The 17992-nt window shown below is 45.3% G+C and overlaps 1 protein-coding gene across 1 annotated transcript; it reads left to right on the top strand.

Moving 5' to 3' along the window:
• The first annotated feature begins 3128 nt into the window (after positions 1-3128).
• On the top strand, positions 3129-17780 carry LMO4 (LIM domain only 4). The gene is made up of 5 exons (XM_059821994.1): positions 3129-3435; positions 5679-5917; positions 12812-12908; positions 13267-13422; positions 17490-17780. The coding sequence occupies exons 2-5, from the start codon at positions 5682-5684 to the stop codon at positions 17496-17498; spliced, it is 498 nt and encodes a 165-aa protein (XP_059677977.1). The 5' UTR covers positions 3129-3435; positions 5679-5681; the 3' UTR covers positions 17499-17780.
• Positions 17781-17992: the final 212 nt, after the last annotated feature.

Here is a 17992-nt window from a genome sequence, read left to right as displayed (position 1 = left end):
TGATGTTGAACTAACTAATTACATTATGGCACATAGACAATGAAAAACATAACGAAGATGACAGCACAGCAACAGCAGATGCTGCACAAAAGAAAAATTAGAAAAATACTGCTCTGCAAAATGCTCTCAGTTAAGGTTTCCTCTGTTAAAATTAATCACAAAAATTAGCGAAGATCAGATTTCAGAAAAAGATAGGAACATTGTAATGGTATTTGGAAGATGCCATTAAGCCATTTAAAACTCTGCTCCTTGAGAAGGTAATTCCCATTTTTCGTATCACTATCAGTTTTAAGACTAGTAAACATTTTAGTGCCTATGGCAGAGCTGCTTGGTAGAATATCTTTTCCAATAAGGAGAGGTCCTGATGGGTCTTCCAGAGTCTGAATTTGGTAGCTTCCAGCCATTACAGGCTTAGATAATTAGACAACTTAGATTTTATTTTAGCTTGGCATTTGCTCTATTATTGTGCTCTTAGCTGTCAGAGAGCTAGAATAACAGTGACTGTTGGTTTTCTGTAGCATGCCTTGTTACTTTATATATTTCAAATTGTACCAGATCCTAAATAACAAATCTAAAACTGCTGAGTATGTTTAAATGTAATATGTACATGGAGATTACATCCAGATGATATGTTTCATAGCCCTATGCTAAAAAAATACATTACTTTTAACCACAACATTGGTCCTCTCCCCCCTTTCCCCGCGGAAGCTTTCCACGAGCTCCCAGTCCGCTCTGTGCGCAGACTCTGAACATATCCCAGTCTATAGAGAAAGACAGAAACAGACTTTTCTCCTGCATTTAAATCATACCTCTGGTGCCATTCAAACGTCAATATTTTATTTGCTATATAGTTAGAAACAAGCCGTATCTACGATATGCTATGTTTTCCCAAGTACATTTTTCCTAGCTAGCCATTTTTTCCTTAAATTTTCGCTGGTTACTGGGCACACGCCTCGGTGGCCCAGGTAAGGCCAGGGATGCAGAAACGACGGAGGCCCACAGGTGGCGATGTGGTTAAAGTACACCTGGGCTGGGATTCCCGAGCCCGGATTTCCAGTCGGCCTGCCAGCGGGAAGGCGGTCTGCATTTTTGTACCAATGCACCACTTCGTGAATAAGTCCCCCCGGCTAAAGTTTCCTATACCTGTGCGGGTACGTCCCTTCCACGTTAGCCGCCAGCAGGAACGGGTTTAAAATACTTTGTTGCCTCGGACAACGGGGAGATGGTGGACGGACGCACACTCGTAATTCAGTCACGCTGCCATCACTAAGTATTTATTTGACAACAGCGATTAGCTGTATCCCCCCGAGGGGTGCCAGGACCTGTCCTGCCCTCTCCTGCGGCGCAGGTCAGTCTCGGCCTGCGTGCACACAGGGCCGCTGCCCCTGCGCTGCTGCGGCTGCAGCGGTGCCTCGGCCAGCCAGACCCACCGTCCTCGCTGCATTGGCTGCTACTTACGTCAGCAGCCTGGAATCGAGAAACTCGTATTGTCAAGTTTTTCTGTTCTTTCACAGATGCTGGAAACCTGCAACTCCTCTGACTCTGGAGCCGTGGTTCGCTCGGTGAAGCACGTTTGCCTATGCTGTGTGAGAGAGGCGTGCGTATGCCCTGTGTGAGACAGTACCAGGCAAGAGCCTATTCCAGCAGTTGGGCAAATCCCCGCCGCCTGCGGGAATAACTGTTCACGGGGATAACACCCACTAATTACGGCGCATTCAGAGATACTTTTATTATTTCGAGGGTCTTTTTAAGCTATATGGTGCTGTACTTATCCTGCGTGCTGCGCTTAGGCCTCAAAAACGTGCAATTAAAACGTGGGGGTTTTTTCCGATTTGAAGTGTCCCTACTGAATATTACTTCTTCTGATTTGCTATCATCCCTGGGATTCTTCCTCAGAAATGCAGTTGTCTTCTCAAATGACAAGCCGTGCTGCTAACTGCCAGCCAACTGCGGCAGTTTAACCCTTTTAAACCTTTGCAGGGTGCTAGTAATAGCGGGCCGTATCCGGAGGCGGATTGCCAAGCGCAGATCCCCGACGGTTTCACCGGGCGAATTTTTAAAAGCCGGCGGCTCGACACGGCCCCCTCCACGCGAGGGGCGAGCCGGGCACGTCCCTCACGGCCTCCTCCCCGCCCCAGCGCGGGACCCGAGTGCCAGCCCGCCCCGGGGCAGGACGAGGCCGCAGGCACCGGGGGGCGCCAGGAGGGCGGCGGGGCCTGGCCCCCACAGCCGCGGGGCCGCACCTACCCTCGGCGCCTCCGCCCCAGCCCGCCGGGGACCGCGGCGCCGGGGGAAGCGCCCGGCACCCGGGAAGGGCTCTGACGGACGCCGCCGCCCGGGCGGAGCGGGCCTGTCCTCGGCGGCGGCCGGCTCGGGGGCAGCCGGGACGGCCCCTCGCCGCCAAGTTTCTCAACTGGTGGCCGGGAGCGGAGCGGAGCGGGGCGGGCGGCGCCCTAACGGCCGCCAGCGGCGCCCTAACGGCCGCGCGCGCGCCTCTCCTCAGCGCCCGGGCGGGCGGGCGGCGCGGCCACCGCTGCCCACCTGACTCCCTCCTTCCTCTCCATTCCCCTCCTCCTCCTCCTCCTCGCCCCCTCCCTTTCTCTCTCTCCCTTTTTTTTTTTTTCCCTCCCCTTTCACTCATTCCTTTGTCTTCTCGGGGATTGGCAGGTTTTATTATTCCGCCTGAACAAGCCGGGGGCGGATTGGCTGCGGCGGGCTGACGGCGGAGCCGAGCCGGAGTGTAGTTGGGATTCTGCTCTGTCAGTAACACATGTGTGAGGGGCAGCGGGGAGCACACGCACACGGACACACACACGCGCGCGCGCGCGCGCGTAGGGACACACGCACGCACTCGCGCTCTCTCTCACACACGGGCTCACGCAGGCGGAGGGGCCTCCTCCCGCGTCCTGCCAGCGCCGCCGCCGCCGCAGGATCCCCGACAGCAGCTCCGCGCCCGGCCCCTCTCAAACTCGCCGGCTCTCGCCCTCTCCGCTGAGCCGCTTCGGCGGGCCGCGGCCGGCCGGCTCCGCGCCGCGGGAGGCTCGGGAGCCGCCACAGCCCAGAGAAGGGGGCGGAGGGGGGGGGGGGGGCGGGGGGGACGCGGTACAAAGTGAAGCCACATTGCCAAACTTGCCCGGCGATTGCAGCAGCGAGCGGCGGCGGCGCCCTGCGTGTGCAGCTCCGCGGCAGGGACTGAGCTCTGCAGCTCCCCTCCAGGGAAGCGGGAGCTGGAGGAAGGACCCGGGCAGACGCCTCTCGTAGAAATACCTATATTTTTCCAGCCCGGGCTGCCCCTTACCGGGCGCGGGGCTCCCTCCAGCGCTCCCGAAAGCCGGAGCGAGGGCGAGCGCTGTGTTTGTTCCTTTGCGAGGAGACCTCCTCAGGCACCCCGAGCGACGTTGCGCCCCGGCCTTTTGCAATATAGAGGGGAAGCAGGTAAGCCGTGCCGCTCATTACCCCTCGTTTCCCAGCGTGCGTGCGTGCGGTTGCGTGCCCGCGCCCCCTGCCCCGCCGCCGTCCCGCGCTGCCCGCCGCGGCCGAGGGGCGCGGGGGGAGCCGCGGGCCCCGGGCATTGTCGCGGCCCCCGCCTACAAAGCCCGGCGGCGGCCGCCGCTCGGGGCGGCTTTCCTTTCCCCCCCCCCTTCCCAGCTGCCGCCGGGAAAGGGCTCTGCCGGCCCCGGCCGTGAATGGAGGGGACGGGGGCGGGGGGGCTGGGGCACCCGCTTCCCCTGTAGTAAACACTATTCTGAAACAGTGGCAGAAAAGATCAAAGTGAGCTCTCTGTTTCTGTCTTCTCCAATTCCCGTCCTGCCCCCCACACGGTCTTTTGTTTCAATCCAGGAGAAATCCGGTGAATCACCTAATTAAAACCAAGACATGAATTAAGCATCCATTTTTGTACTACAAATTGCCAGCTCTCCGCTTGTCCCTCCCTTGGTCTCCATTAAAAAAACACCAGAGACGCTGTTAAAAGGGGGGGTTATTTTGCCTCTAGCTTCCAGCTCTGCTTTCTATTTCACTGACTCCTATCCCAGGACCTAAATTGCTTGGCTGTGTAATTACTCGAGTAAGCCTATTTAAGTTAAAAGCTTTTTTCCCCCCGACTCTAAATGAAACTTGATGAGGGCCCGTCCTTAGTTATCAAGGGAGTCACTTTCTGGTCAGTCCTCTTGATTCATCTTTTTAGATTTAATCAGCATTAAGGTATTGCTTGTCCTTAAGAGCTTTAGCTTAATGGGGTTACTGGATGGTGTTCTCAGTGTAACGTTTCCCATTTTACATTTATATGTATTTGCCTTCGACAAAGACGGGCGAAGGTGGTGGCATGGAGTCTTTTTCTTTCTTTTAAGAAATCCGAAGTGATTTAAAGCGTAGGGAAACGGTTTAAAGACTCGGAGCAGGAAATGCAGATTCATTTAGGCTGTAGCTGGAAACTGTAACAAAAGGCAATTCCTTGAACAAATGCATCAGAAATCAATTTACATAAAGGTATATGATGCGTTCGGATAAATGCAATGCTAATGGCTTTTAGAGTGGTTTTCTTTCCAAAGTCTCGGGGTTTTTGTTACAGCTTAATTGGTGCAGTTCTTCTGGTTTGTTGTGCGGTGACTGGACATACCTCCAGGTACTCTTTCTGAGGAAATGCGTGTTTAAAATCGGCCTCAGTTCTCCTCCTCCTGCAGCCGAGTTGGGCCAGAGGCAGGAAAAGTTCGTCCTCGCTGCTCTGGAGGTATCAGTCTGAAGGTCCTTAGCAGATAGCCAGATGCCTCGGCATGAGCACATACGGCTTACAAAGGACAAAGACAAAACATGCTGCTTAATTGGCAGTAAATAACTTGATCTTTTTATAGTATAAGTGACTAAAGGAACACCGGGAGTTTATTGGACTCTGGATTGAAGGCAACAAATTAATCGGTTTAGAGTAAGCTTTATGAATTGATTCCTATATTATCTCTCGGTTGTCCTGCTTGCATAAAGCATTTATTAGAAAGTGAAAAATGCCCTTAGTAGCAGTTTTGGAGGCGGCCAGCGTAACTCCCGCCGGAGCGCTGCACTTCATTATTCTGCTGCCTTCCTATGGTCGGTAAACTTTTTTTTTTTTTGGAGTAACAAAGCTTTAGCATTTAAACTGCTGATCAAGGGCAGATTAGCGAGACAAAAGTTGAGTATGTTTGTGTAGGAAGTTACCAGGCGTCCTGAAGTTCAATGATCTATTATTCGGGCCAGTGTCCTCGGTCTGCAGTATTTTTTTCTGGGTGTTTTTATGCCTCCAAACTAAAAGAAAAAAAAAATCCCGCGGTCTGGACGGCCGGTCCCGAGCCCCTCGTTACCGCCCCGAGCCTGCAGAGTCTCTCCTAGACTGAAGAACCAGTTTCACAACTTTTTTTTTATTCACTCTTCACACACTTTTTTTTTTTTTTCGTAAGCAAAACAAACCCCGGGACTGTTCCTGACTTGTGAGCTGCAGCTGTACAAGCCCGGAGCGGGGGGGACGGCGGCGGCGGGGGCGCTGGCTCTGCCCCCCCCCCCGCCGCTCCCCCGCCAGCTGCGCGGCCCCGGGCCTGCCCCGTGTCCCCCCGGCCCGGCGCTGGCCCCGCCGCGGGCGAAGCGGGAGGCGGGCGGGGTGCGCCGCGCTGCCGGCCCGGCCCTGACCCGCCTCCGCCCCTCTCTCCGCGCAGGCCATGGTGAACCCCGGCGGCAGCTCGCAGCCGCCCCCGGTGACGGCGGGCTCCCTCTCCTGGAAGAGGTGCGCCGGCTGCGGGGGGAAGATCGCCGACCGCTTCCTGCTCTACGCCATGGACAGCTACTGGCACAGCCGCTGCCTCAAGTGCTCCTGCTGCCAGGCCCAGCTGGGGGACATCGGCACCTCCTGCTACACCAAGAGCGGCATGATCCTCTGCAGGAACGACTACATCAGGTGAGGCGCCGGCGGCGCGCAGCGGCCGGGCTGGCGGGGGCCGCTTTCCCCCTTCCTCCCTGCCTTTTTGTCCTTCCCCCCCCCTCCACCTTTACTTCTCGCGGTGGGTGCCCGCGGGGCGGAGGGGGGGGCTGGCTCAGGATCGCTCCTTCATTAGGAGCGGAGAGGGGTGCGGATGTTAGTGCCCAGCCCAGGGCGCAGTTGCGGCTGCCAAGTGGAGGGAAGAGTTGGGGGGGGGCGGAACGACGACTGTAACTTTAAAGTGGTTTGTCAGCACAAAACAAGTCCTAACTAAAAATAAACAGCAATCAGAGAGGCTAAATTAATCTGCTTTGTTGTAGTGTTGAAGGAGAAGTGTGCATATCTGAACGGTAAATGTTAAAATGGTAGGGCTTAAATAAGGCTGTGGCAGAGGTGCTAAATAATGAAATGCCTGCCTTTAGTATCTGATTAATTATGATATTTACATAAGCACCTTTAAACTCCTTTGAGTGGAAACAGAATGACTCATTCTCTGCTCTCCTTGTGAAAGAGCTGATTAACCGTCAGTTGGAGGGCCACCGATTCTACTTATAGCCAAAACCAGGGGTATAATGTTTGTCGTCACATTGTTAGGGAGCAGCTTTGAACCGACATTTTTCTTAACATCCAGTATAGAAAATGCAGGGGACAGGAGAGGAGGGCTACGCTCTTGCCCTTTATTTCTTATCTCTTTCTTTTTTGAAGCCGTTTGCTTTAAATGCCACAGATTTGGGCAGGGGGAACTAAGCCTTATTAATCTCGCATCTGTTGGGGTACAGTAAGATTACACAGAGTATCCCTTCCAACGAGTTTCCAATATAATTAATAGAAAGAATTCATGAGGTCAGGTGCCCGTACGATCTTTTCAGGTGAACTCAAGCTACTTAAACTCATTAATTTAAAAGGAGGCATTTTGAAGGATTACACATTTAATTTGAGTAAATGGTTTGATAGACTGATGCACATGAATGCTTCAAGGAGGTGTTCTATTTCAACATTCAGTAATTAAAAAAAGCAACAAAAAAGCCTCATACTTTCCCAGCATAACAGAAATGCTTAGTTAAAACAAATTGTGTTTTATTTAAATGCTTCTGGCTTCTCATTTATAGTAAATGTCAAGAGTTAACCCAGGTTTTCCTTTTCCCTGATGGCCATAAAGTTCCACTTTTTTTCTTCCTTTAAAAAAAAAAAAAAAAAACAAAACCAAACAATCAGCCACCAAATGTTACAAGTTCGCTTATGTTGTAAAACTTGACTTATGTTTGAGAAGATCAGGACTGTACTGAATGTGTGCATACGCATGGAGACCTCCTTAGTCTAAAAGGACGGGAGTTAAGTCTTGGTCACTCTGATAGTGCAGCCTCTGCCCTGATACATGGCTGCATCTTCGGTCAGTTAAGTAGATGAAGCATGGCCCTCAGTATCTTTGAGGAGTTGGAGCCTTAGCGTCGCTCGTTTTGGGGGTATTTTTAGAGAGAAATGTTAGAAAATCAGCACATGGAGGGGGGGTTAATGGTGCTTTTCGGTCATCATCCTAAACAAGAAGCCTAAGCCTGGCAGAACTGTAGTTAAATAGAGCAGAACGGTGTTAGGGAAAGAGTCTCGTTTGAAGTGGAAAAATTGACACTACTGTTAAGATGCACTGAACAGTACAGATTCATCACTAGACCAACACCATCAAACAAACCCTCATGTCTGATTACTACTAATTAAAAAGAGAAGATGCGTCCACTGTGTCCCAGAGGCAAGTTCAGGCAAGCTTATCGCAGTCCTCTGGTTTTGTGTTGCCAAAAATTAATACTCGTTTATTTTAATGTAGGCGATTATGAATAGGATGCTTTATCAGATGAGGGTTTTGAATTGATCTCCTTGTTCTATCGCCTGACTTCTCTTCAGATCTGTGTAATTTGACTTGCAAAAATAACTCTGACAGATGCTTGCTGAAACTTGAACTGGACATCGTACACTCAAGGTGGAGTAGGACGGTCTGGCTCTGCCAGGGCTGACTTAACTTGGAGCTTTCCCACTGGAAATGGACTTCGCAGGCTTCCACGTGGGTCGCGCTGGCATGAGCGAGGCCTTCGCCCCTTTTCTTGCTTGAAATGGCCTCGTCTGTTTGCGGAGGCGATGCCACCCACTTGGCAGCGAGTCTCTCCGGTTCCCCTCTGCCATCCTCCCCCCTCTTAATTTTCTGTGGGGCTTTTGTGGCAGCACACTCCCTTCCCGAGGAAAGAGCCACGGGCACAGTCAGTTGTTAATCGGGGGGGGGACGCTAGCTGGCTAACAAAATGCGAAAGAGGATTGATCAGCCCGGCAGGCGCCAGGTGAAAGGGACTTGACTCCTCCGGGCCAAGACCACGGGGCCATTTATTAATGAGCTTTTTTAACCGTCTGGGGTTGTATGTGGTTTTTTGTTGTTGTTTAAACAACACAACACTCCCCTTTCCCTCCCTCCCTCCCCTCAAAACCCGACAACAAATTAGCCGTAGAGCTACAGCGGCAGCTTTCGCCGAAAGCCAAGGTTCCTGGGAAAAGAGAGGGAGGCGAAACCCCCCGTCCCTTCCCCGCCCTCCCCGCGGCGAGCAGCGCGCTTGCAGGGAGGGGAGCGGAGCCCTCCCAACCTTAAGATGCCAGATAAAGCACCAGCGTGGCAGCGAATCCGCACAATTAAAAGCTTTAATTAGTGTCTCCTCCATTTTCTCTTAGTTCTGATAGGTTTTATCTAATGAGATCTGGTCCCTGGCTTAGATCTGCTCGGAATGACGTGTCCGAAATGAATGAGAGCCGCGTCGCAAACAAAACATTTAATTAACAAAATTGGCCTCTAAGAGAGAGCAGGGAGTGGTGGGGAAGGGGAAGGGGGGGGTGCCCAGGCGCGTCTTAAAGGGGCAGCGCCCGCGGCCCCTCCCCGGGCGCCCGCTCTTGGCAGCGCGGCGTGGGCGCAGCCCCTCCGGCCCCTTCCGCGGGGGGTGCGTGGGGCCGCGCCGGACCGCGGCCGCGGGGCGCCTCAGCCGCCCGCCCGCAGCCGCAGTGTGCGCCGCGCCGCGCCGCGGAGGGGGCCGCCAGGCAGCGAGTTCATTTCCCTGGTAATCGGCGGCAAGCTGCTATATTCAGGGAATGCTGTCCCTTTAATTGAACAGGCTAGGTAATTAAATGGCACTTTTCCAATAGGACGTGCTAGGTAAATCTAATAGTTGGTTATTTAATATCACTTTGAAGTCTGCCCACTCAAGCACAATGACAGCACAGGAGCATGTGAACTATTAGCTAGGAAAAAAAAAAAAAAACCCAGGATCTCAAAAATTAATTAAATCGCATGCAATTTAGGGGGAACGTTTATCTTGATTTGTCATAACAGAATTAATTCAAGGCCTCCAATTCACTTGGGGGCAGATCTGTTACTCTGAATTAACCAAGCGTAATTTGGCTGTTTTTTTTTTTTTTTTTCCCTTCCCCTTCTCTAATGCAGCACTTGCCATTATGCACAGCCCCCCTTTTAAGTATCAATAGCTTCTGGTGCTTTTAAGGTGCTTGGTCTCTAGTTATTCTGAAGTACCTTTAATGGACTTGGCTCCAGGCGTAATTTCTGTGTTGCCTTTCTTTGTTACATTTAATATAGCTGGTGCAGAATTTAGATTAAGTATAGGGAATGTAGAGAAACACCAATCGCTTCTGGATCAGTAGGTCTGGATGTGCATTTCTCTTTGCTAGGGCTTGTACGTTTGTGGGCACAAACGTGCACCGTGTTGGGCAAGTATCAGAGCACTTAAATCTGTCTCCACGATTTTGGAAATTTCAACTGGAACCTTATTTTGTTAGTATAAGTTGCTAGAGATGTGTTTCTGCTGATTCTGAATTTTGAGCAGCAAGACGGGAAACTGGGCTGAAAAGATTTCTTGCTGCCTTCACTCCCACTCTTGTGAAAGTTCTGGAAAAAAAAAAAAACCACCAGAACACCAAACCCAACCCAAAAGCCCAGGAGTGTTTGGGGGTGTGGGGAATGCTGTGTGGGAACCACACAGTAGTTAATTTAAGGTGGCTCAGTAAAATGCTGCTAAGTGTAGAAGAGCTGCCTTGTCCGTGTAGGGAACCTCTTGATGTTTGTGATTGATTGCATTGCCCAAATGTTGAAATATTAATGACCTTCTTGGACTGAGGACCCAAAGAGGAAACTGAAACCAATTCTGTCATCACAATTAAAGAGTCCCCTGGCTTTAATTAGCCTGACCTGGGGTATCTCTACCCATTGCTGCAGTTAAAAAGAAAAGAGCCCATTAAAGTCCAGTCTGAGACCGATAGCTACTTAATTGAGCACCTAAAGCCTCAAGCCTTTTAAATCAAATACTGTCCTGGACAGTCCCCCTGGTTAGATAATTAGCTCTCCAGCCTCTCAGAAAGCATGTGAAACAACTTTTTCAGTAACGAACAGTTACTGTGGAAGACTTCCTTTACTGGTAAGGAGGGATAACATTTTTTTAAAAGATAAAACCTTTTTCCTGTCAATGGTATTACAGAACAAAACCATTCATAACAGTAGAGAAGCAAAAATAAGCTTAATTTTCCTGGTAAATAATACAAAGCAGCGGAAAGGTGTTCTGACTTAGCAAGTAATTTTTAGGAATTTTAGCAGAAGACTCAGTTGAAGTGACTTCCCGAAACAGACCTGTTCTGGGAACATGCTTAGGGAAAACCTAAGATGCGTGGAAAGCCTCTGGATTAGTTTGACTCCGTTTATTAGAATTCACAGACATTCAAAGTGTACGACCACTTCTAGTCAGAGAGAATTGTATAACAAATGAATGCTTAATGAAGACAAGTAGTGCGATGAGATCATTATTCCGAAAGCTGTGTTTTCAGTTGGGTGGTGCAATTGTACGGGGAGGTCACGAGAGACCGCTCACCAGCTTCAGTTTCTCCCGGACAAGTAACATTGTCTGTTCATCTTGGCCTTTCTCCCTCCACCCTACCCAGCAATGCCCTTGTCACCACCCCCTTACCCTAGATTTTTGGATCTTTGCTCTGGAAATGTAACAGTGCCTTGCTGCCTCCTCTTGCAGTGCTTCGCCTGCACCTTTTCTATGTGCCAACTTCATTGCTAGTAACAATGGAGGAAGAAAAATGTGTATCGTAAAGCTTTGGAAGTAACCTCAATACATCATGTAACTACTCGGAACTGGTCCTGATTTAGAAGATGCCCTAATAATGGACCCTTAGTTTCCAGACAGTTTAGTCCCTTTGGCTGGAGGTCCTGACAATGTATTAGTTCAGCTTTCCCTTTGTAACCACTGTGATTCTGCAAGAACGTGTCAATGTGTCGTGGATCTCAGACTAATTAGTTTTGAAATGGAGTTTTGATTGAACTCTTCAAATCGATGCTGCTGCAAAATTTGTTTCTCAGCTTCCTATTAAAAGCCATCTTAAGGGGCAGTTTTACTACTCTCTCTGTCGTTCAGTCGATACATTTAATAACAACTTACAGGCTATTTTCAATAAAGTGGCGACAGCAAATTAGTAGTTTGAACATGACAAGCCTCCTCTGCAAGCTCAGATTCTGAAAATTCAAAGCAATTATTTTTATACAGAGGCACGCTGCAATCATTCAGATTACGGGTATTCTGTTGTAATGCGTCTCCTAGGTTGACACAAACAGAATTTTATGACTTTATTTGGACAGGAAGGAGATGCAAATATTAATATTTATTATGACACCAATACGCTAATTTGTAAATCCTATTACTATGTTTTACGTCGTGCAGAAAAGTGGGTCTGTGACCCTGCCAGCTAGTTCAGTTTCCTTTTTTACTGCAAAATGATTGTGGTAGTCTTTATAAATATTTGTGTGTATTAGAGACATGCGCAAAAGCAAATAAAGGTTTTCTAATTCTAGCTAACGTAGCCTGTAAAAGTAGAACTCAATAATCATTATTGTATTATATTTTGAATCGATGTGTTGTGCCTTTAAAAGGATTTGAAGAATTATGTATATATTTTTTCTTCACCACTCTTCTGCCTTTTTCCCCCCTCCCCCTGCTGTGTGTGCCCCCCCCCCAATGGCAGATGTTGTGGTCTCATTTGATTGCATAGGAAAACTGCAGTGATACAGCAAACACCCAGAGAGATATGATGACAAATGGGTCCAGATCCCGGTAAATTACTTTCTGCTCAAATCGAAATTTCATTCAGTTTGTTGCTAGCAGAGATGAAGTAATCTAAATTGTGGACTCAGGAGCAGATAGAGGGAAGTTGGAGCAAGCATTTCATTATCAAGAGAGAGAGAAGGTTAGGATGAAAGAGATGAGCAGAGGCAAATCTAAAGTGTTGACACCATGATTGAAAAGGTTAACCCATACACATTATATATCAACCTGGATAGCAGAGAGTTTCTAATGGAAACTCTGCACTGATGGAGGTTTACTGGAGTTTCAATACACTGAGCATGATGTCTTCTTAGATATACAATCAAATCCTCTTAACCCTTTTGATGACTCATATCTCAAGATATGATTAAAGTACAAAAGAGTTCTTCATATAATTTCAAGGACACAATGCATTTAAACTCCAGTCATGAATTGTATCTTTTTTTTTATGATGAACCCAGTAATCTGATAAAATGTGTGTCGTACAGAATTGTTTGTGTTTCTAGAGGTGTAAGTCAATATTTCTGATTAAATCCTGTGTAACCACATCCAAGGTAGGGTGAAGCTACCAGTTGTTACACAAAAATATACTTTTTCATATTATGACACGTAAGCAAGTTGGAAGACAGGGGTCAGAAGTCTAAAATAGTTGTGTAATAAACCATGGCAGTGATGCGCAAAAATGCTTGGAGCCTCCTGTGTATTAAATTATTCATGATCATCACCTCTGTTTCAGGTTATTTGGAAATAGTGGTGCTTGCAGTGCCTGTGGACAGTCCATTCCGGCTAGCGAGCTGGTCATGAGGGCACAGGGCAACGTCTATCATCTTAAGGTGAGGATTTTTTTCTGTGTATTTTTTTTTTTGGTAGCTGATTAGTAATGCTGTGCTTCTTTAGTATAAAATCTGCATCTGCTTATGAATGAAGTGCAAAGCAATAACTAGAAATATGAGTATATATTAAAAAGCTTCCCTTAGTGTGTAGCTTTGTTCCCTCGTAATAGGTAAAACTATACTTGAGTTATGTACTGCATAGTCCCAACAGGTAAGACTAATGCCATATTTGGAGAGACTAGAAACCAAGCAGCTCCATATCTCAGCTGTGCTCGCAGTCTCTGAAGTGTAATTTTCAAACCTGCAGCATACTTAATTTGTGCTGTAGTTTCACTTGCTGTCTCTTTCCTTTTTTCAGTGTTTTACATGCTCTACCTGCCGGAATCGCCTGGTCCCCGGAGATCGGTTTCACTACATCAATGGCAGTTTATTTTGTGAACATGATAGACCTACAGCTCTCATCAATGGCCATTTGAATTCACTTCAGAGTAATCCACTACTGCCAGACCAGAAGGTGAATACTCAACAATTACTAATAAGCTTTATTACAGCTAAATGAAGATCAATTTCTTTTCATTCTGATAGTGGACATTCCCCACCCCTGCAAGGAGACGTTTAAGTAACTGAACTTACCTTAAATAACTTAGGCATGGGGCGAAAATACTGACCTTTTAAATATGACATATAGGGTGAGTCAGTTTATTTTGGTTTGGGCATGTGCATCTGTACAGCTGCTGAACTCCTTATGTACAAAGCGAAATGGAGAGCATACGTTAATATAAACTCTTAACAAAGAGAAGTATTTTATTTTATAATCTTGAAATTCAGGGCTACAAGAGAGCAGGTTACTGTGGGAGGAAAATTAGATCCTTTAATATGGAAATAAATGTCTTGTGAAGAGAAGGTTCCTGAACTAAACCAATGTATTTCACTTTAATATTAAGGTTTTAGTTGAGGAAGCATGCTGGGGTACTCTTTCAGAGGTATTTTCTTGTCTGTCTTGTATGTCATAACTCAGATTTAAAAACCAAAGTGCTATTTTCTTATCGCTCCATAACACTAATAGCTCAACCGGAGATTGTATATCTCTGTTTGATAGCTCTTGGTTTCTAGCTAAATGAGTAAATAATGACTGTACAAATCACATAGAGAAGAAGAATAAAAAAAAATTCCTGATCAACAGTTGTCCTGTAACTCTGAAACTAGATAGTTTTAGATCTATTTTAATCTCCTTAATAAGTCCTAAAGCTATGCAAGTGAGTGCATTTTGATAACTGCTGTGCCTAATTTGTAACAATTACTGTCAACCTTGAGTTAAGAGACTGTTCATTCCACCCTGGTCCAGAAAAGAGTGAATGTATGACTCGTGCACATAATTTTATTCACATCATATTTCATACTGATTATGTATTGATGACATTGATTCATTTACTCTTTACAGCGCCACTTGCATGGATATTAAATCTTATTGACCACAGATGAATTTTAATTTCAGATTGGTGATAGATTTTTCCATCAGCTCTGATAGTATATTTGACTTTTTCATCATTAACCCAGGCAATCACACAGCACTGAGTTATTGCAATGAAACAAAAAGCGCACACTTCAGTTGGTAATTCTTTATAGATTTACAATAGGAACTTCATTAATGCCTGTAAGGATCACAAAAAATAACATTTATCTGCAAATAGGAATTTGGAAGATTAAAAAAATCTGGGACAACTGCTAGGCTGATCTATTCTGTAATGTACAGAATATTTTTTAGTGCTTTTACTTAGTGGAAAAATATGTCCAAGAAAACATAAACTGGTTTTTAATTTCCGTGATTTTTTTTTGTTGTGTTGCTACATTTCAATATCTGTGTTTGGTTTTTTTTCTGTGCATAAATTTACTGATTAATTTTAAGTATTCTTTCAAGTCTTATACAGTGAATGTAATTACATCAAAATAAAACATGGGCCTTTTTTATTTACTTAATTTGTCAATCGAGGTGATGAGAGAGTTGAGTACAAAAGTCCTATATAGTTAGACAGAACAAAGATAATTAAGATTGGAGGAGAATGTGCAGCCTCTTCTCAAGGAAGTACAAATACAGTTAAAGATTCATAGATTTATACTGTTGTGAATTTTAATGAAACAAATCCGTACTATAGACTAGCTAGCATAGCAGTGAATCTGTTAAATGAATATTTGTAGGTATCCCATTTCAAAATATAGGTAAAAACATTCATCTTTATACACTGCAGTAAAAGGTTTACCATTCTGAGAGAGTAGTTTATCCACTTGTCTTCTGTGAATGTAAAGTTTAATGTAACTTCAAATAGGTGTCTAAATTGTCATTTAGTTTTATCAGTTTCTTACTATGCCTTAGCAAAACATAAAAATGATTTAGTTGCAATAAAAGCAGTAGACTTGATGAGGAACATAGAACATGGAAAAGAGAACTGAAATTGGACTGGGCTTGCAGAGCTCACGACCGTAGACACCTGGTAGAAGCTAAACACAGAGAAAATAGCGAGAACAGCTTTTTATTAGTTCCTGTCACCGCCTGTTAACTGCATTGCTACAGTCAATGATGAGGCAGATGAAGAGGTATTAGGGAGAAGACTGGGGGGAGAGATTATAGTGTGGGGTTTTTTTTCTTTATAAGATAATCTCTCCAGAAAATTGTCTAAGTTCTCCTACTGGTTTTCAAAGGGGAATTGCAGAGCACCTGAACGCCAGAAAACTGGAATATAGTTGAGGAGACAAGTTGATAATTCATAGATTTGTCAGGTTTCTGGAGTTTTGGAAGCTACAGGGGCAGGTGCCAAAAGAGTAATCTTTTGTATGTTGGCTTTTTAACAGTCTAAAGATGTAAACAGAGATATTTTCCAGAAGGCTGTGTGTTTTAGGGCCACTGATTAAAAATGTTCTTCCACTATGACAGAGTTGCCTGTAACAGATACTTTTTATTAAACATTAAAGATCAATCAGTCTCCAGGTTATTCTACCACTAGAGATTATAGACATAGCAGAATATTCCCAGGGTTTGTTATTAAACTGAAGAGATTGAGACATACTCCCAGCATTAAAACACATTTTTGTTGCGTATGTGAAGGTGACAGTTACGAACTCACTACTGTCTTAATATAGTTTACAGGTTAATATGTATTGGTGATTGGTGCAGGCTGGAAGGGTTGCATGACCTAACTTTGTTTAAAAACTTGCTTTTCTTTTTAAGGAGGCAAATGCAGTGACGTTGGGTATTCCTGCCTTTTGCCTCCCTGCTTGCCTGCAGAATGCAAACTCTTGGTTTGTGATGTCCTGTGTGCTGTTTCACTTGAAGGGGCTGTATTGTCAAGAATTCTCTCTGCTTTTTTAGTAGTGGTAGTGCTCCTGTAGTATTTCTTGTTTGCAACAGTATTACTACCTACTAAAAGTGTAAATTTTCCACTGGTTGGCAATGTTTGGAGCAAACACTTGCCTTCAGCTTCTATACTTTTAAATAAAGTATGAGTTAGATTACGTCTCTCAGAGAAGATCTTAAAAATCTTCTAGTTTACATATCACTCAACAATTCCCTTGTAGTTACATAATTGGTGTTGTCTGTGTCCATAGTAGAAGATATTTGATGCTCATTTATTAAATATGCTTGCTGGCTGCTCCCTAATCTTTGTTCTGGACAGACAAATTACCTTTCTCACACTGAGCTTCAGCTCTGGGGAATTAAACCTCCAAGCTTCTACTACTTTAATTAGCTTGAAAGTGGGGGGTTGCAGTTACTAATAGACCTCAGGCTTTTAGTAACTTAGAGAAAGGGTGAAAAAAGAACTTCCTGGGAAGCGCAAAATGTCATTTAAAAACCATAAAAATCTAATATATATTATTTCATTTTGGTAATTGCAAACAGATTGTATTTGAAGACTATGGATGATCATTTCTATTTTATCCATGAAAGTTTAGATTTTTATTGAGTTAGACACTTTTAATTATCACAATTCATTAACACCAGTGTGAAAGCACATGTTTGATTTCATATATTAAAATGTTTATGTAACATTAACTAACACACCAGATGAGGAATTTTAAATGGGGGGGAAAAATCCTGAAATATCTATATTTAGCTCTTGTGCAATGCAGCATATTAACCAAAGTTGCCTTGGGAGGATATTGGCTGTACTTCTTATTTGCTTTACACACTATTTCTTCCAATTATAAGATCATATTACGAGCTTCTTCAAAGGCATGGCATAATGTTTCTTCCCTTTTAAAAGAGGCCCAGAAAAACCACCTTATTCACTGTACGATTTGTTACCAGAAAGTACACTTATTTATTGTTGTCGCGTCTTTTTTTTTTTTTTCCTCCCTGTCTGCTGTTTTTAGTAGTGAAACTGCGGAAAATGTTTGCTTTTTGCTATTTGAAGTTGAAACGTTAGCAGTATGAATGGATAGTGTAGAAAGCCTTAATCAAGTCACAGTTGGAAAGTAATCTAATAAAAAAGAGATTAGTGAATAAGGGAAAGACAAAAGCAGTCATGTTGTAGTTTCCTATCTCAAATTTAGTATCCTAGCTAAGATACCCATTTTTATTTCTTACAGGTCTGCTAAAAGGTCAGAGTAATGCAGAATGCGTGCCTTCATCTCAAATTTTGTTCATCACAGATGGATCCCATGTCTCCAAGTAGACAAGTCACCTTTGTAGCTAGCATCAGTGCCAGCTCCATACCATTGCACCTTCTTTATTCTTGATTGCCCTTCCCACATTTATTGGTGTATTAAAATGACTGAATATGAACATTAAGGACTCCATGAACCTGGGCTAATGGGAGACTGTAGAGAAAATGAAAAAAGATCCACCGGAGGACATCTTTGGGGGGGTGGGTGGGGAAGATGACTAATGAAGCTAATTAAAAGAAGCATTGAAATCTGCTTTCTACCCTCATTAACAATTAGCAGGGCACTGGCCAGTTTGTACCCTGTGTTTTACCTTAACAACATTCTATTTGCTCTTTGTATATTTAAGTGTTGTAAGGAAATGTGTTTCAATCAAACTGAACATGAGATAAAGATGTGGCTTTTGTGATATTCTATCACAAACACTT

Source organism: Gavia stellata, chromosome 10 (assembly GCF_030936135.1).
Source record: "Gavia stellata isolate bGavSte3 chromosome 10, bGavSte3.hap2, whole genome shotgun sequence".
Classification (NCBI taxonomy): domain Eukaryota; kingdom Metazoa; phylum Chordata; class Aves; order Gaviiformes; family Gaviidae; genus Gavia; species Gavia stellata.
Note: the sequence above shows the minus strand (reverse complement) of the source record. Positions and strands in the feature narration are given on the sequence as shown.